General features: G+C 35.3%; 1 protein-coding gene across 7 annotated transcripts in view; it reads right to left on the bottom strand.

Annotated features, from left to right (window-relative positions):
• Window positions 1-7,425: 7,425 nt before the first annotated feature.
• Window positions 7,426-20,727, bottom strand: part of GARIN2 (golgi associated RAB2 interactor family member 2) — a 64,557-nt gene continuing 51,255 nt past the window's right edge. For 3 of the 7 annotated variants that reach the window (XM_074236093.1, XM_074236087.1, XM_074236091.1), the window contains 2 exons: window positions 14,416-14,660; window positions 7,426-7,608 (listed from right to left, as the gene is read on the bottom strand). In XM_074236093.1, coding sequence (XP_074092194.1) covers window positions 7,428-7,608; window positions 14,416-14,660 — 426 coding nt within the window. In that variant the 3' untranslated portion in view covers window positions 7,426-7,427. Of the gene's footprint in view, window positions 8,101-9,418; window positions 9,448-14,415; window positions 14,661-20,727 lie in introns of all 7 variants that reach the window. The other 4 variants (XM_074236090.1, XM_074236089.1, XM_074236088.1 and 1 more) reach the window with 4 other exon arrangements.

Below are 20,727 nucleotides of genomic sequence, written 5' to 3' on the forward strand. Positions count from 1 at the left end.
TCAGTTCAGGTACTTGGTGATTGCTTAGCTGTGTGACCTTAGGCAAGTCACTTAACCCAATTGCCTTGGGAAAAATAACCATTTGTATGTTAAGGATGGTTAGTAGGTAAACAAGTTTATGTATAGAAGTTTCTTGCTATGTATGTGAATTGGGAATATTTTGGATCTATATATGTATATTCTGAAGCAGTAGTTGTTTGCTTTGAAGTGAAAGCACTATATAATATAGGAAAGATAAACACAAGATCATTTGATATTTCTCTGTGCAATCTTCTGGACAAAGGATGCATTTATTTGCTATAAGATACAACAGGGTAGAAGGAGGTTTCTCTAGCCAAGGGGAATCTGATATATCATCTTTATATAGAGATTGAGTAGATATGATTTCAGACAAAGGGATGTCTCTAGTAAGAGGTAGGAGACAGGCCTGCAGGGCCAGTCATAGTTAGAATGCCAGGTTTTAGGCAAAGACCCAGGAAGGATAATTGAGCTTTAGGTAGGTATTTCATTAATTGGGACTCTCGTTAAGATTATAATTGGAAATTACTGAATTGCACACACTGGAAGTTCTAATTAGGTGAAACAACTATTTTTAGATCACAGGACTTTTAATCCATTTTCTTTTTATATCAGATACCAGGATGGTCAGGAAAAGGAAATGCTACTGGGTAAATATCATGTTCTTGCAGCCAAGGAAGCCAAGATGTCAGGTAACTGGGATGGGCAGCTGAAGGGGCGGCTTCTCAGTATGGCTGAGGTTGGACCCCTTTGATTTTTATTTCCCCAAAATGACATTCAGATAATATCTCACTTGGAAGAATAAATCTGGCCTAAGACATTTGACTTACCCATGTGACCTCTGCCTGGACACTGACATTAAATACTTACATTTTTGTAAAGGAAGTTTCCTTTAATGTACTGGATCTTTATAGTTACTAAGCAAACTAGAGAAAGACATTTTATGTGAATTGGATCCTAATAGCCAGAGATAGGTTACGTGTGTGGCTCTGACACCTGCTAACAGCTACATGTTAAGATAAGAATTAAGTTTCTTTAATTTTTAGAAGGGGTATTTAGGTAAGAAGAAGAATGGGAAATTCTGAGGATAGTTATAGTTTTAAGGCGTAGCTTTTAAGGAAAGGAATGTGAGTCAGATAAGTATATCAGGAAAAGGAAAATCAGTGGTATATTTGAGAATATTTTGAAAAATTTCATTCTGGTTAAGGATGTTTGAGACATTGTAATAAGAGCAAAGGCTAAGATTGTTTTATTTTAAACCATATGCTGAGTACTCTGAACTAAGAGTAAAACTCTAATGAAAGTTTATTGTGTTAAAGTTAAGTATATGCATTAATATGGCAATAAGGCAAAATATAAATTGCAATAAGCCCCAAAATCTCATTGTCTTGTGAAGAAAACATGTATTTTGATCTGAGTAAAGTGTTAAGCAGATTCTTTACCAGAAGACAAAGTCTCAACTAGTCACCTGAGCCTGGAGAGGACTTTTTGGAACAGATTCAGAAAATGCAGAAGGACATTGGAGGTCTCCAGGAGATAAGAGAAGAGAGGAGAGACACTGGACCAGTTCATCTGTACCATTTCTTACCTATGTATACATTGTATAGTCAAGGGTTCTGTTTTATAAACCCCCCCTTTGTTTCTGTAAGTGTGACACCCCTAACTTCTGCCCTTTTCCTTATAAAAAGGAGAGGCAGGGTGCAGATGTTCTCTATTGAAAGAAAAGGAGGGGAGACTATTGGGTGGTATGTTTATGTCCTATCTAAGGAGAGTCTTATCTCTGATTTAGCTGGCCTGTACAACTTAGATAGGTGGATTGAGATGTAATGATGATACCTGGATCCTTTGTAAAGATTCTTGTAGTTCATGCTTGTCCAGGTTATGAAGATAACTCAAGGGTTTGAGTTATTTCAGAAAAAAGTGGGGAATGAAGTACAATATCAATGTTTGTGAAATTCCTGTATAGAAAGGGGTCCCAGACATCCTCTGGGCCTTGAGGAATTCTTTAGAAATACAAATTTGGACAGGTGCCTTTGGTTCTGAAAATAATAAAACTCAAGTACTTGACCTGGGGATCCAGGATATACCATAAAATTGTTTGAAGAATCACAAAGCTCTATTAGAAACCAGGAAGGATGGGATTTCAGGGAAACCTGGAGGGATTTGCATGAACTGATGCTGAGTGAGATGAGCAGAACCAGAAAAACACTGTACACCATATCAGCAACATGGGAGTGATGTCCAACCTTGAAGGACTTGCTCATTCCATCAGCGCAACAATTGGGAACAATTTTGGGCTGTCTGCAAAGGAGAGTGCCATCTGTATCTAGATAAGGAGCTGTGGAGTTTGAACAAAGTACAAGGGCTATTCCCTTTAATTCGGGGGAAAAAAAACCCAGATGTCTTATTGTTTGATCTGGTTACCTCTGAGAATTCTGTTCTCTTTGAGTATCCTTTTAAGTATCCTTTCTCTCTCATCACACCCAATTTGGATCAAGGCACAACATGGAAACAAAGTAAAGACTGATGGAGTGCTATCTGGGGGGGGGGGGGGGAAGCAAGATTGGGGGAAAACTAAAACTCAAATAATATCTTTAATAAAAATTTTTAAAAAAGAATCATAAAGCACCCTCATCAGCCTCATTATCTTGCTGTATCTGTTAAATATGTTCAAACAAAGACCCTTTCTCTATATCTGGAACCCCATATTTACATATGATGAGAGGATCTTTGCTTCTGTATCCTACCTGCTCTCAGTATTTCCCCCCAAATCCTATAAAAACTCTATCCCCTGAACACTAAGGTACTGTCTGATTTGGGTATTCCATCCCTAGACAGTCCCCTGGAATAAAGATCAACTTGCCCAAGGTCACACAGCTGGGCAATTAAGTGTCTGAGGTCTAATTTGACTTCCTGACTCCAGGACGGATATTGTATCCACTGTACCACCTAGTTGCCCCAAAATTGAATTTGTTTTATCTCTTCTTTTATTTTAAGAATTTCTATATTTGTATTTAGTTGGGAGTTTTTTATTTTCTGTTGGTTTTTTGGTAGTTGAATTATCAATTCATTTCCAAACATTTTCATCAACAAAAGAGAAAGAAAAAATTTTCCCTTATTGACTGCTATATCTGTGTTCCCCAAACAATTGTCTCATAATTTTCTATGTTAATAGGATCTGTTATCTCAGTTGGGTTTGTATATGACTCAGTCTTTAAGATTATACTATTTAGGGCAGCTAGGTGGCATAGTGCATCAGACACTTAATAATTACCTAGCTGAGTGGCCTTGGGCAAGCCACTTAACCCCGTTTGCCTTGCAAAAACCTAAAAAAACAAAAAAAAAAGATTATACTATTTAGAGGCAACTAGGTGGCACAGTGGATAGGGCACTGGCCCTGGAGTCAGGAGGACCTGCATTCAATTCCAGCCTCAGACATTTAATTGCCTAGCTGTGTGATCTTGGGAAAGTCTCTTAACCCTATTGCCTTAAAAAAATAAAATTTAAACAAAGATTATCCTATTTAGTTTGCAATTGTTTGGTTAATTTTGAATTCTTTAAATTCTGAAGTTAATTCCATTTTTGTCAGTAAGGAGTGTTTTGAGTATGTTTCTATATCTGTTAATGAGATGTTAATCTTGATATGGTCAGATTTTTGAAGCTGCCATTATAACCAAAAAATATTATTATGTATTATAAATCTATACATACATTTGTGTTTGTGAGTCTTAATATGTATTCTTCCCATTAGACTGTGAATTTCTTGAAAGCAGAAAGTGTCTTTTGCCTCATTTTTTGTATTCCCAGCACTTAGCATAGTGTCTAGAACATAGAAAAATGTATATTGATTGATTGTGTTTGTTTATTTTTAAATGAAAGTCTTTCAGTGCCTATTCAATAATTGCCAATGATCTGTCATCTCTTATTTTGTTCTTCACTTCTTGTTTATCTTTTTTCTTAGATTTCTTTTTTTGAGAAAGATTTTGAGTTTTACAATTTTCCCCCATTCTTGCTTCCATCCCCCCACCCCCCACAGAAGGCATTGTTAGTCTTTACATTGGTTCCATGTTATACATTGATCTCAGTTGAATGTGATGACAGAGAAATATCCTTAAGGAAGAAAAATAAAGAATGAGATAGTAAAATTACATAATAAGATAACAGCTTTTTTTTTTTCTAATCTTTGGTCTTTGTTCAAAGTCCATGATTCTTTCTCTGGATTTTCTTAGATTTCTTTGAGTTTAAAAAGGGCACATTGAAGTTCCTATTATAGTTACCAATTTTTCCTTGTATTATGGTTAACTATTCCATAAGGTATTTAGAGACTATATCATTCAGTCCATTGACCATTTATGGAATTCTTAAGAATATTGTAATAATATCCCTGCTTAGATCTTTTTTGACCATGTCTAAAACTTGATTATTCTTTTGAAATCATGATTTTTTTTCCTACCTTTTTAATTGATATTATTTTTCCAGTTATGGAAGTTTTTCAACATTCATCCACTTGCATATTTATAAGTTAAAGGTTTTTCTACCTTGTCTGTCCTACTTCATCTTGCCCACAAGGAACTTCATCATCCTGCAAGATCACAGCACCCCTCCCTCTGCCCTTAATGTTGGAGAGCATGGAGGGTAGATAATGGAGAATTCCTTTCAGATCCTACATTTACAGATGGCATCTAGACTAACTCTTATGGGCTTTATTCATGTTTAATCCAGGGTTGTCTTTCCCTGCTCCTTGTTTTCTTTCCCTTGTGAATTGTGAGCTTCTTGAGAGAAAAGAATTTTTCTTTGTATCCCCAATATTTAATACAGAGTTTGATACATAGTAGATTCTTGGTAATTGTTTATTAACCATGCTTTTTCAGTCAGAGTGCCACAGAATTCCACAGAACCCTCATTTAAATTCCCTCCAAACTTTTTGCCTTTTCTATTTGTTGTCCCTTCCCTCAATAAGCCACCACATGGTTATCTTAAGATAATTATTTTCAATCTAATTATTTTACTGCATACTCTATTGATGAAGATAGAGACTTGGGACACAAAAGTATTAAAGCTATCTGTTCCCTGGAGACCAGTTCTTTGTCTTGTGGGTCTCTCCTTAAGCATTGTAAGTATTCACAGTTCCCTCCCTTTTTAGGGTAGGGAATGTCTATTTTGAATTCTCCCTTACATTTCAGTGTCAGTTAACTTGGGCTGACCTTCAGCTTTTTCTGGAGTCTCAGGGGCATCCCTCTTCTTTTACTGATCCTCACATGTCCTCCTGCCTGGAATACACTCCTTTCTCACCTCTGCATCTGGTTTTCTTCAAAGCTCAACTCAAATGATGCTTACTTTCTTGATGAGCCCTCTCCATCCACTCAAGTGCTATAAATTGGGATCCCTCTGGATTCCTATCCCATGATAGTTACAGCAAGTCTATAGTAGGCTTGGTAAGTACTATGATTTGAGGACAGGATGAAAGTGGAGGAAGGGATCATACAATGATGGAATCGTACATGACAGCAGCAGCAGCTGCAGTGGGAGCTGGGATTCCTCTCCTCTTAAGTACTCAAAACAAGGCATTTGTAATTTGAGTATTGATATTTGGGGGGACTCCCTAAAACCATATACTGAGGCAAATCATAGTGATTACATGAAGTCAGTTACTAATTCTTTTTAAAATAAATAGGTCCAGGGGGCAGCTAGGTGGTACAGTGGATAAAGCACCGGCCCTGGAGTCAGGAGTACCTGGGTTCAAATCCAGTCTCAGACACTTAATAATTACCTAGCTGTGTGGCCTTGGGCAAGCCACTTAACCCCATTGCCTTGCAAAAAAAATAAAAATAAAATGCATAGGTCTTTTTCAGTGTTAGCTCCTGGGAAATAGGCTTTTCCTACTGGAAGGAGGGACTGAAGAATGAAGATAAGTGATAACTTATAGGAAGTACCTGGAAACCAGAGAACTAATAAGTTCTTTGATGTTGAAACTAAGGGAAATGCCCCACAATGGATGATAAAATCACATGTAATCTTGAACAATGGAGCTTCTGTCTGGTTTATTGATCCACTTTTGGGGTTTTGTTTTGTTTTGTTTTGGGGTTTTTTTGCAAGGCAATGGGGTTAAGTGACTTGCCCAAGGCCACAGAGATAGGTAATTATTAAGTGTCTGAGGCCGGATTTGAACTCAGGTACTCCTGACTCCAGAGCCCGTGCTTTATCCACTGTACCACCTAGCCGCCCCCAGGCCGCCCCCAGTCATTGATTTTTGAAAATTTGCCTTAGGCATGAATATATTAGAAAAATTGAAGCTCTCAGCAAGTTTAAAAACATATTCAAATTTTTTTTTGATGCTTTTTCAAATCCCATACAAATTGTTCAGTTTTATGCAGAATTTGTCTCTTTATCTCATTTGGGGAGACCTTGTCATTTAACATTAATCCAGATGAATTTTTTTGTATAGTTTCTTTAGTAAAAGAATTTTCTATAGTGAAAATATTAGTAGAGGTAGTCTCTTGAGTCACAAATCCCTTACTTAGAAATGACCCCTTAATCAAAAAATGGCTATGATATGAATCCTTTCTTATTGTCCATTTCTTCTGTGACTATTGTGGGGAAATTCTCTAGCCACAACCTAAATGGAGAAAATGGAATCACTAGGAGTTCTTAGCCTGAAGAAGAGAAAACTTAGAAGGAATATAATTGTCTTAAAGTATTGGAAAGATTCTATGATCAGATCTGATGATGGATAAAATGAGGCATTCATTTCCTTATAGCACATAATTTAGATTTGAAAAAGAGCTTAGAGCTCACCAATCCAATCTGCTTACTCTATAGGTATGGAAACTTAGCTTCAGAGTCAATTGATTATCCAAGAAGATACAGGTTAATAAGAACAACCATTATTCACTCAGGTCTTCTGAGTCCATATTCACTATTCCGTATTCAGTTTTTTTTCTAGTTTCTTCCCCCTGAGAGGTATAGAACAGCTGGCTAGACTAGAAAAAACTAAAGACATGCGGAGAAAAAAAAATTAATCCTCCCCCCAAGGCAATAGGGTTAAGTGATTTGCCCTGGGTCATACAGTTAGATAAGTATTACATATGGAATCTGGATTTGAACTCTGGTCCTTCTGACTCCAGGGCTGGTGCTCTATCCACTGTGCCATCTAGCTGCCCCAAAATATTTTTATTTTTTAAAAATGTCTCCTTCATTTCTCCTTTAAATCTCATTTCAGGGGCGGCTAGGTGGTGTAATGGATAAAGCATTGGCCCTGGAGTCACGAGTACCTGGGTTCAAATCCGGTCTCAGACACTTAATAATTACCTAGCTGTGTGGCCTTGGGCAAGCCACTTAACCCCATTTGCCTTGCAAAAAAAAAAACTTAAAAAAATCTCATTTCATTTTCAGAAAATAATCTTTGCTTCTCAGATTTTTAGGATTTTTAATTTTAAACATTTAAAAAGACAAAAAGGAAAGTAGGGTTCATTGCCAGAATTTGTAAAACAATTTCCCCTTCTTTGAAGTATGTCTGATTGACTGCTCCATGTCGATTCATCTTGTTGAGAAGTATCATTTACAACTGATAATTCCAATCTTTCACATTCACTGTGAATAAATAAGGGAGAATAAAGAACAGAAAGCTTGGAAATCAAAAGAATAAGAATGAGAGATTTGGAAAGATAATTATCCTGGATTATGACTCTTTTGTATCTTTTTTAGTTTTTCTCATGAGAGTGAAGATGTTAAGTCAAGTAACTGAAAGATGTGAGATGAAACAGCTAAAGACTTTCCTGGTAGACAACTAATATGCATCAGATATGGATTAGTAGTGATAGTTGTGTTTTTTGCTAGTAGTGGGAAGCACTTTGGATTCTTCTTTGTGAATGGCAGAGGAGTATTCATATTTTAGGTTAAAAATCTGAATTTGATAAAATGAGAAGTTAAAAATTCAGTTGCTCATTGTTATCTTTTGTTGGGGTGCAGGACCAATATAGTGTGAATATGAGAAAAATGTAGGAGAACATGAAATGATTTAGAGAAAAGCAGAGAAGGGAAAAGAAAGGCTAACCAGAGAGAACATTGTAAAGCTATACAAGCCTAAAGAAACATAAATATGTAGAAAAGAAATACAGAAGAGAGAGAAAATAAGTAAAAGAAAACAAACAAGGGAAGCAATTATTAATTTATGGAACATCAAAAATTCAAATTGTTAGGATATATATACATAAAAATTACATCAGTTTTGTCTTAGAATGCTAAGACTGAGATCCTAGTGTTCCATTTGGGAGCCAAAGATTACCTAGACTGTACAAAGTACTCAGTAATTTGTTTTAGGTTTCTTTGGCAGAAAACTTTGAATTCCTTGAAGAGGGACACTTCAAATACTAACTATTTGAAAATCTTTTTATTAATACTTATATTATAAATATAGTATTAATATTGAGGGTTGATTTGTTATTATTAGGTGAGGAAAAATTAGTGCATTAGGGGCTTCTGGAAATTCTAAGTATGTCATGCTTAATTTGGAAACCCATATTCCAATAAATGTATTTTAATCAAATCTGGTAATTTAAGTAACCAGTGCTTCCCTGAAAAGTTTGGCAATCAAAATCAAATGATAACCAAATTTTTTGTTCTTGTGAATTCTTTTATAGTAAGGTTGCAGAGAATGTATTTAAAATGCCTTAAAATTTAAACTTTAGGGAAACTCTTATCTTCTTGTTCTATGAAAAGTTATTTCTTTTGTTTTCTCTGACCCTCAGACTGCATTCTTCCCTTTAATTAAGAATCATATAAGGAAGTGATATAAGATACAGTTTTGCAGATACCTAAGTCCCTTCCATAATTCTCATTTACTTGCATGACTGTTAATTAAGAGATATCAGATCCACTCACAGCTAAAAGAAAAAAAAAAAGAAATTGACTAGGGGTTTCAGTCCTGGGCCTTGTAAAGACAAATATACCAACAGAAACCACTACCACACAAATTTAGTAGTAAAAGTCTGCTATAAGGGAGTCAGTGTTCAACAAGTAGTGCCACTTAGCAAGGGTGTAGAAGCCAAAACAGGCAAAGGAAAAGGACTAGCAAATTGACCATGGAATATGTTCTAACTTGAAGCACCGTCTCCCATCTTCCATCTTAACGTGGAAGGGAGATTATGTTGGATCAATCAATGGCTATGGGTTCTGCCTACAAAACTGGTCTTGGTACTCTGTAGTTTGTATCTACTTAGTTTGCCTAGGGAACAAAGGAAACCTGCCAATTCCTGAAGAAAAAAAAAGTAATGATTAAAGAGGAAGGCATGCAAAGGAAGCCATTGTTAAATATGTTAGTTATTGCTTCTCTGTTTCAGTGAGTAGATGATCCTGGATTCCAGGAGTCACAATGAAGCATGTAAAAGAATTTATTTCATACCTGAACTGATTAAAGCATGCCTGGAATTCCTGTAAAACAAATAGCTCACATCAAAACTTTGCCAATTCAACCACAAACATTTACCAAAGAATCATTAGAGAGCATGTACTCTGTCATTCTCTAAATGCTTTGTGATAGTAACTGAAACATATTTACCTGTCTTGTGATCTTACTTCTGAAATGTGAATGTAAATAGAATATGTGAAAATGCTTATATATCTGTCAATATATATATATATATATGTATGTATGCATACTATATCTTATAGTTATAAATTATAAATTGGATATAATAATATAAGTACATTTTTATATAAATTAAATAATATGGGTTGTCCCCTTTTCCTTTTGAGTTACAGATGTTAGGGTGGAGAGGAACCTGAAAGATGTCCAGGAGCACTTTGTAGAGCCCAGTCCAGCTACCCCAGAAGAGGATGAAGAGAAAGGCAAATGGAAAGAATATAAATGAGTGCCTTTTCAAACTCCAGAATGACCATAAAAAGGCAAGATCCACAAAGAGATTGGGAAACTACTCAGTGTGAGGCACACTACTTTGGAATTTGGGGAAAGAGAAACTATACCCCCTAAGTTAACCAAATAGAGGAAAAAGAGACATGATTTGAGTAGGAAACTGGGAAAACTAATCAATAGGGCAGAGTTTAGTTACATAGTTTTAAAGCAGCAGGATTTTCAGATGGGGTTTTCTCAGGTGTATATGGGAATGTTTTCTACTTGACTGTTCTACCAAGTCTCTGTTTTCTGCTCCTGACTATCATAGGATAAATCCATCTCATTTAACTCCCCTTTTCACCTAGCTGACAGGCTTCCTATACTTAGTATCCCCTATCCCCCATAGGCTTTATGGAGAAGTTCATAAAGACATAGATGCTTTTTCTGTTGACTTTCCTTGCCTCCCACCTTTCTCAGAGGCAGGTAGGCCACACTACAAATTGTCGAGGACTGTTTTGAAATTTAAGAGAGATGAGTTGCTAACAAAGGTGACTCAAAGGACAGCAACAGAACCCTGCCTGATGCTTAATTTATCAGACCTGCGTGATCTGGAAGTTTTATGGCACACTTTTGTTATATATGAATGAATCTGAGTAACTTGCAAACTAGTGAATCCAAATAGTAGCAATAAAATATATCTAATGTCCAAAATAATGCCAAACAATCTTAAGAAACCAAGACTTCTCAAGTCTCAGTGGACTTCCATGGGCTTCCATCAAAAACCTCAAAACCCTGAGGATAAAATAGTAAGAACTCATCAATGTGTGTTTACTTGAAAACATTTGCAATATTTAATCTTTTAAAAATTCTATCTAAAGCAATTAGTGAAGAGAATAGTCAGTGAGAATTTTACTGAACATAAATAATTGATAAAGTTTATAATTGTGTTTCTGATATATAAAAGCAGAACAAAATTTATTCTTGACTTTACTGAGCATTATATGATTATTACAGCCAGAATTTTCTTTTATTTGCTTTTCCTCCCTACCTGGTAAAAGTTATCAGGTCCTTAAGAGTCACAAATCTCAAAGTTGGAAGGGACCTTAGACATCACCCAATCTGATATCTCACTTTGTGTAGGAATCCTCTATATAGCATTGCTGATAAATGTCTTGTTTCATTGTGTCCCTTCTAGCTTTATAATTCTGATTTAGTGATTCTTACCATCCTTAATTTTATTATTTCTAATAATCATAATGCTTAAATAATATTTGGCCCTTTTAAGAACAGTTTTCATATTAAAGCCTCAAAAGAATCTTTATAACTTTAAAATATTAATGTTAATAATTTAATGACCTTGAATTATTAGGACTATTTGAAGAATTAGAGAATAAAATTATTAGTTTCAAGGTATATGAATCAGAGTAAAAGGAATAACTAGAGTGACTGGAAGTCAAATTAGTTCTGATTTAGGGAAAGATTTAGGATGAATTGATTAATATTCTCTTGGTTTTTTTAGAAATATTTGTGGATTATTTATCATTTATTAAGTATGTTTGAATCCAGCTTTATGTGATTAGGGATTACTTGCACCCAGAATGTCTCCTAACCTCAATGACACTCTAGGAATGCTGTAGATGGCTAAAGGTATTTTGGATTGCCCCAAGGTCTTATTTGGGGCGTCTCCCCACCCAAGTATTGTTTTGTTTTGGTCCACTTGTGTTTTGGGCTCTCTTCTGGTGATTTGTTTGTAACTCATCTGTACAGAAACCTTCTTCAAAACCCAATAGAATGTAAATTTTCCAGAATCTCCAGAGAGGGAGCCACGCCTTCTATCTCTACCAAACAACTCAATAAATTTCTTTCTAAAATTAATTCAAGTTTCGGAGTTTGTTTGCATAAACAATATATTCAACTTCTATTTTTAGTGGAAATATTAATAGCTTTCTCTTGCAGAGTTACTGAAAGTGTTTTTCCTCTCTGAATGGCAACTTTTTGGTATCATCCTTTCCTTTCCTACTTTATATTTGACTTTCTTTTCAAGAGGCAGTTTGAGATTGGACTTGGAGTCAGGAAGAGCTGCTTTGGATGTATATTTATTAGTATCTAGATTAATCAATTAATCCCTCTTAGTTCCTTCACATCTAAAATGGAGACAGTAATAAATAGCACCTTCCTCACAAAGTTGTTATAAAGTGGTTTGCAGTCTTTTAAGGGCGAAACAAATGTTAGCTATTTTTTTCCCTTTCCTTTCTTTTCTTCCTCCTCTCCTACACCAGGATTTCTTTTTGGTTTTTGTCTAGATTTATGTTGGCCAATAAATGGCTTATGAAACTCTCAGTGAGAAAATTCCCTCCACCAATGCAGATAAATTATCTGTTTTGCAATTTATAGTCAGAGAATTGTCTGGAGGCACTGAGAAGTTACATGATTAACCTAAAGTACTACATCCATTATGTCAGAGGAAGAATTTGAGCCATAGTCATCCTTGACTGGCACGTCTCTTCACTATATCATGCCTTTCCTTCATCTTGAACCTTTGACTAGTAATAATAATTAATTATTGGCATACCATTTTAAAGTTTACATGGTACTTTATATTATCTGTGAAGTTAGTGCTATATAGTTACCAAGTTATTACTTCCTTTTATAGATGAAGAAACTGAAGTGGGTTGCCCTGAGTCAAATGGATAGTAATTTGAACTGTTGTCTTCTACTTTACTTTATCCACTATTCCAAACTACCTCTGCAAGCATAGGCATTATTTAGCATTACACATTGCTAAAGATGTTGCTGAATCTTCCTCTGAAGAGAACTGGATCAATATTAATGGGGAAATTTTCCTATTCTTGATACTTCTATACTTTCTTATCCTTGTCAGGAGAGGGAAAAATTTTATGGGAGGTAGCTTCAGTTTCCATTTGTAATTCATTTTCAAGGGAATTCAGTTCTGTAGAAAAATCCCTCGGAAGCTGGGCTGTTCCTAGGTTTGAGCACATAGCTTTTTTTTAAAGCTGGTCATAACATACCATAAGGTAAGAAATTTATTTTAATTCTCACTCTGATTTCAAGATTTCTAAGCAAAACTGTTTACTCCTCTAGAATTGCTAACATTCATATAGCTTATATTAACTCTGCTTAACCACAGAAGGACCTAAAGAGAAAGCCAGATTTGAATCATATATATTGGTTAACCAAAGTGTTAAAATATTGAATAGCATCTTAGATATTCACTCCTCAGATTACTGAGACTCTCTTCTGTATTGTGGTAATATAATCAACACTCTATTATATATGTTAATAAAAATAAAGCATAGCTAATGCAAAAAAGTTTTTTGTTGCAAAAACACATTTATATTTAGGTTTGATTTTATCTAATTCTTCAAATAATATACCTTCCTAATTGTAAAATTATAGACAGGGAAGGGACTTTGAGAGTTTTCTTTAGGCAGAGGAATGCCTAAATAGACCAAGACAGAAGGTAATTAGCTATTTTTTTAAAAAAAGAATTTTAGAGACAGGGATTCCACAGTTTCCAGTAACCCACTCCAGTATTACATTACCTTGATAATCAATCAGCATTATTTATTGAGTACTATGTTACTAGTAGTAGTCAAGAACTTTATATGCTTAACCAAAATCTCTTCTGTTTCATCTGTGTTTTAAGAACAACTATTAGGATCTTCCCCATAAAACCATTGATATAAATGGAGGCAATAAATGAACTATTTTAAATTTCTCTTATCTAACCTAAATACTTCAGCTTTTAAGGTGCGCCCTCATTTGGATTCATTCTAACCATTAAATAATGTCATTCTTAACTGGATACTCTTTAAGGTCAGATTCCAGATTAAAACATGATGGAAATGGGAAATTGAACTCTAATAAAAATGTGACTAAGGCAGAGCATAATGGAAGAGTTACCTCATAGTCCCTGTCTGTTAGACATAATGCATCAGAATATCAGGTTGACTTTTGTCAGCATTGCATTACATTGTTGATTTGCATTCAGGTTTAAAATTATTTGAAATTCCCATGGAACATATTGACAGGGAGAAAGACTACCTGAAATATAAACTGGATGATATGGCAGTCAGTATGAGAATAAAAATTTACTATTGTTAAGCAGCATGGTATGGCAAAGAATGAAGTCAGATGACTTGGCTCTAGTTCTCTAATTCCAGCTCCAATATTGACTAGCTATGTGATTTTCGGTGAGTCACAGTATATTCACCTCACTCTATCCTTCTAGGAAATGGGTATTAATAATACCTCTGTCAATATAGCAGGCTTGATATTCAAATGACATAGTATATGTGAAACTGCTTTTTAAATCATAAAGTGCTCTAGAATTATAAGGTATTAAAATAAACCAAATGTGGTTGAGAACAGTTTAGTATAGTATAGACTATTCATCTATAGCTCAAGAAACCTCCTATGACCAATGTTTGAACCAATGCTGTAACTTTAAAGTATGTATGCACATGGTTTATATGCATAGTTAGATTATCTTTCCCCAGTTCTTAGAATCTTAGAATTTTACACACCTGAACTTTTTTTCCTTAGTAGCTGACTTTTTAACAACAATATCCTTTTCATCGAGGTCAGGATCATTTGTCTTCTTTTGTATAATAGTTTCACTTTGTTTCATGTTGGTTTGATTATTCACTTCTGATTTACTCTCACATTCTTCAAAAGTTACTTCAGAGATGATATTAGGTGCCTCATTCTCAAGGATAGTATGACTTTCTGCATCTTGACAATACACGAACTGTTCAGTTATCTCTCTTATCTTTGGAAATATTAGCAAACAGAAAACAAGATACAGTAAGTACATCATTTTATAATGTTTTTCTGGGGAGAGGGAATTCAGATTTTATTTGAAAAATGAATTCCTGGTTTGGGAACTACATTCACTGATACAGACTGCCAACTTTTTCTGTATTTTACAATCTTACAGAATTATATGAGTATTAATGGTTAAGTAACTTGCCCATGGTCACATAACTGATATATAACTGAATTAAAATTTGAACTCAAGTCTTCCTGATTAGAAGGATAGTCTTATGAGTACTGAGTGATTTAGGAGTTCTCTTTGGTGGGAACAAGGAAAACTAGGAAAAACGAGTTCCCATAGAGAATGGACAAAAGGATTGGGAAAGAGTACCAGTAGAACTTACATGATGCCTTTATAAGTCATTGATTGAAAAATCATTTATACCACCTTCTTCCATTCCTACTTGCTGTCACCTACTTATCTTAAGTCACTCTTCAGGGACTTTAGAACCCAGCTCCGTTTTTTTTCTCCTTGTCATTACTTGCTAACAGGATCAAGAACTTCAGTAAATTCTTGTCCATACAATTTCTTTTTTTTTTTTTTTTTTTTTTTTTTAGATTTTTCAAGGCAATGGGGTTAAGTGGCTTGCCCGAGGCCACACAGCTAGGTAATTATTAAGTGTCTGCCAGATTTGAACTCAGGTACTCCTGACTCCAAGGCCAGTGCTCTATCCACTGCGCCACCTAGCCACCACCTCCCCATACAATTTCTTAACATGTTCAACTTCAACAGTCTTCTTTTCAAGATACCTACCCAGGATGGTTGTACTTTAATCCTCATCACCCCCACATATTTTCTACTTCCAAGGTAGTGAATATTGAAATTTCACTCTTCAGTCACAACTTCTCATCTTTTTATTTCTCTAACTTTTGAACTGATGGTAAATCTATATTTTCATTTATACTTATCTATTCTTTACCCCCATTTTAACTTCCAGTCTCTGGACCAACCTTACTGCCCTATTTATCATCTTCCTCATACTGATTTCCCCTACCTCTATACCCAGCTTTACCCAGGGTGTGTCATTGTAGTATTTCAAAGTCTTGAGTCTAGAATACCTTGCCCTTCTTACTTTCCAGTATTCCTGAACTTCTACTTTTCATTTCTGGGCAATCCTGGCATTGAATTTTTGTATTTCTGTTTCTGAATTGCTCAGTATCATAAGAGTGACAGGAAATCAAGACATATTTCATTCACAACAAATTTATAGTACATATAATCAGTCAGGGGCAGCTAGGTGGTTCAGTGGATAGTGGTCAGGAGGACCTGAGTTCAAATCCGGCCTCTAGACATTTTTTTTAATTTAAATTTATTTTTATTAAAGATATTATTTGAGTTTTACATTTTCCCCCAATCTTGCTTCCCTCCCCCCTCCCCCCCACCGAGAGCACTCTGTCAGTCTTTACTTTGTTTCCATGTTGTACCTGCCTCTAGACATTTTACATTACATTATCTAGCTGTGCAACCTTGGGCAAGTCACTTAATCTCATTGCCTTAAATAAATAAAAATTTTTTAAAAACCAGTCAGTCAACTAATTGGACAATCAACAAAGGTTGATTTTATGAGGTTTTTTTTTTTAGGTTTTTGCAAGGCAAACGGGGTTAAGTGGCTTGCCCGAGGCCACACAGCTAGGTAATTATTAAGTGTCTGAGACCAGATTTGAACCCAGGTACTCCTGACTCCAGGGCTGGTGCTTTATCCACTGCGCCACCTAGCTGCCCCTGATTTTATGAGATTTTATGAAATTATGAGCCCAAGCATGATGCTAGGCACCAGGGATTCAAATACAAAGAATGAAATGATCCTAATTCTCAAGGATCAGGGACTTACATCTAACAGGAGAAACAAGGACTTTTATATACTTGAAGTATACTTTATAGTCTATCTCCTCTGTATATGTGTGTGTGTAGATATATATACACATACACATTAATACACACAGAAACACATATGCATATACCTATGTAGCTATATTCTCATTTCTCCTGTCTATATAACCTCCCAAATGTACATGTTTATGTATAATCATTTGCCTTTATATACAAATACACAATATACACATGCATACATCCCACAAATGCACAATGAGTATCCTAAAAGTCTTAGTGCAGTTTTAATTTTTACCCATAGGAATCTGCTGATCAAGTATTAGAAAACAGTTTAATTTCCTCTTAAAAAAAAAAAACTCAAGACATTGATGAAACTATATCAATGACTAGGGATACATTTACTGGACAATAGTTAGAACAAAATATGACATTAATATAATGTAATAATTCTGTGCCATTAAGGATGAAGAAATGGATGATTTCAGAGAAATATCTGAAAATATATGAACTGAATGAAGTGTGGAACTTTGAGAACAATTTAGTCAATAACAACATCAGTATAAAGATTAAAAAAAAATTAGTAACAGCTCTTTTTGTAGTGGCAAAGACTGGAAATTAAACTAGAAATGCCCAACATTTGGGTAATGGTTAAACAAATGATGGTTTTTTGAATGTGATGGAGTACTTTTGATTTATAAGAAATCATACATAGGGGGCGGCTAGGTGGCACAGTGGATAGTGCACCAGCCCTGGAGTCAGGAGTACCTGGGTTCAAATCTGACCTCAGACACTTAATAATCACCTAGCTGTGTGGCCTCGGGCTAGTCACTTAACCCCATTGCCTTGAAAAATCTTAAAAAAAAAAAAGCTAAAAAGACTTACATGAACTGATGGTCCACTGCAACATTGTGAGGTGATTATATGTGTTTGACACAGCTCAGCTCATCAGTTCAGAAATCAAAGACCTATACTGAATGAAATGCCATCCCCATCCAGAGGGGAAAAAAAACTATGGATTCTGAATGCTGAGCAAAACCTACCATGTTCACTTATTAAAACTTTGATGTTTTTTCTTTTGCATGATTTTTTTCTCCCTTCTAATTTTTTCACAACATTATTAATATAGAAATTATGTTGTATATGTACAACCTCTTTTAGATTGTTTGTTGTCATAGGGAGGAGAAGGTAGTAGAAAAATGTGGGACTCAAAAACAGGAATGTTGAAAACTAGTTCTGCATATAAATGGAAAAAAATTTTTAATGAATATAAGAAAGACAACTTTGAAAGATTTGGGGAATCTATTCAATGCAATGAGCAATTATGTTTCAAGGTGATTAAGCATGCTGCTAATCTCTTGAAAGATAAGGAACTCAAGATATGAATGAATTTAAGATATGGATCAAGATTGTAAATTCCTTTAGGACAAGGACTATGTCTTATTTATCTTTGTGTCTCAGACCACCAAAGTACATTACATTATACATAGTAGTCTCTCAGTGAGTATTTGTGTTGTGAATGAACCTTATATAAGCAAGAAAAGTAAAACTGTTCAAATGATGAAATATTTATATGAAATGAGAAAGGGAAAGGGTTTCGCTTTCCCACACCCCAGTCTCAGAATGTAACCTGATATAATTATAAAAGACCTAAAATGTCATCATAAAGCATTTAGTAGAAGAATATGTCATAAACGATGAGGTTTTAATGTGTAGAAAAATGGGAGTCAGCATTCTATGATCATTTTATAAAGTGTGAACTCCTTTGATTCAAGAAACAATGTGAGTGGCTAACCAAACAAGCTACCCCACATCTCTGGAGAGTTTGGATGACTAGAAGACTTTTAACTAGTTTGCCTGTTTGCTAATACACCAAGTTGAAGAGATTGAGTCAGACGTGAAATGAGATCGTCCCCAAGAACTGTCCTTGTGTAAAGTGCATTCTAGTTTATGGGAAATGTTTCTCTAACTACTGTTTTGCTATTTAAGCAAATGTGATGTTTTTTGTTCAGTCTTGTCCAACTCTTTGTGACCCATTTGGGGTTTTCTTGGCAAAGAAGGACAACTAGGTGGCACAGAGGATAGTTTTAGAAGGATGGGAGCTGAAATCTGGCCTCAGATACATAACACACTGTGACCTTAGGAATGTCATTTAACCATGATTGCCTGGCATCCAAGGCCATCTCCAGTCCTGATTCATATTTGGTCACTGGACCCAGGTGACACTAGAAGTTAAAATAAGGTTGGTAATTTAGCACAGTACCCCCCTCAATCAAATCCAATTCATGTACTTGTCATGGCATCATTTCCCCTGATGCCATTGTTTTCTTCTAGAATGAAGGACAAACATCATCATCATCATCATCATCATCTTGGCAAAGACCCTGGAGTAAGTTTGCCATTGCCTTCTTCAGCTCTTTTTGCATATGAGGAAACTGAAGCAAACAATTAAATGACTTGCCCTGGGTCACACTGCTAATAAGTGTCTGAGGCCAGATTTGAAATTTAGTTAGATAAGTCTTTCTGATTCCAGGTACTCCTGGAACTCTAATCTGCTGTATCATCTAGCTGTCTTATTGTTAATGGTGGTTGCTCAGTAGCTACAGGATTAGAAATAGAACCCCATTCAGGATCCCCTATAACACTGATAGTCGTAGTAATTATTTCACTGGTGGTACAGGTAATTGTTGGAGCTTTTGTTGTAGCTACACACTCTGGGGATCCAATCATTTGTAAATGCAAGTTGGGGGTAGTATTCTAGACAGTTACCCTCAGAGACCCACTAGAGACATTCTTCATCTAGGATTTTCCCTTTTGGATTCCTTAGTTTCTGCAGGGATCTACTGGAGAAAAATTGTCATGTTTTTTCTTTTTTTAGTTTTAGACAATAATTGGACATTTTGTTTTCTAACATGTTTCCTTTACAAATTAGAACATTGTTCCTTTGAGATGTTTATTTGAATGCTTAAGAACTATTATCTCTTTTATCTATCTTTTGTGCATATTGTAGTTAATAACAATATGGATCCTAAAATATAGGTACCCATTAATTCACCTAGAAAACATTGTGGGAGTTTCTCCATGTCATTTTTTTTTGTTTTTTAAAGGAAACATATCAAAATGGGGACCAGTAGGATGCTAATTTCCTGATATTTTTCTCAAGAGTTAATATTAATGGAGAAGGGAAGACATTGAAAAGGACAAAAGGATCCCTCTGAGCTGTATATTGATTAAGAAAACTATTTATTAACATTATATATATATATTATTATATTTCTATTTTTTGTTCAGTATTTTCCAATTACATTTTTTTCTTGTTCAGGTCATACTCCAAGTACTGTGGATACTCCTAGGCTACTTGCTTTATTGTGATGAGTCAAGACATAATTTCTGAGATCCTCTTGTACTGCAGTTCATAGGATAAGGTTTTGCTTATTGACCTAGAAACTCCCAGTAATCAGCCTCAAGGACTCAGGTTTTTTTGAGGAATCCTCACTCTTTGGGGGAATTTCTGAATTTATTTTCTTTTTAAGTTTATCTACTGATCTCAAGGGCTGAGTTTAGCTTTCCAGTTGTATTCCCTCCCTGGAGAAAATTTAGGTACTCTATGCAAGGACCCAGAGGACATATTTTTGGTTGAAAATTCTAGGGGGACTTTACTTACATGAAAAAGATTGATTTCTGTAAATATTTTAGGGTTCTTCGAGGATAATATATTTTGTTTGGACCTGTAGTTAAATTTCCCTGTCTTTTTCAAGGACCTGTATGTTGCTGCAGGCATCCAGGAGGAATTTTCCAAGATTAAATATGATTTTTATATGGAGTCCAGAGCAGAGGAGCCCCTTAGAACTGGTCAAGTTCTACAGTCCCTTTAGTTGAAGCACTGGTCCATCATAGTACTTGGTACCTGACTCAACTCAACTCATAGGGGATTGTCCTTGGAGATAGAGGAAGGACCTCCATCAGGAGCCTTGTACTTCCTTTTTGCTAGTGAGTCAGCATCAAGTCAGTTTAGCTTGGTTTCTCATGTAAAGGAGGAGAGATTGATTTCCATTTGATTCCAGGTCTTTAATCTCTGTGAAGAGAGAACCTTTATGTATTTATAGGGACTGAGTTTTCCCTCTGAGAAAGAAAGCTTGATTTTCTTTTCCCTTTGTTTATTGTCTTTGGGTGGGGAGGGCTTTTGCAGGAGGTA

This window comes from Macrotis lagotis, chromosome 4 (genome assembly GCF_037893015.1).
Source record: "Macrotis lagotis isolate mMagLag1 chromosome 4, bilby.v1.9.chrom.fasta, whole genome shotgun sequence".
NCBI lineage: Eukaryota > Metazoa > Chordata > Mammalia > Peramelemorphia > Peramelidae > Macrotis > Macrotis lagotis.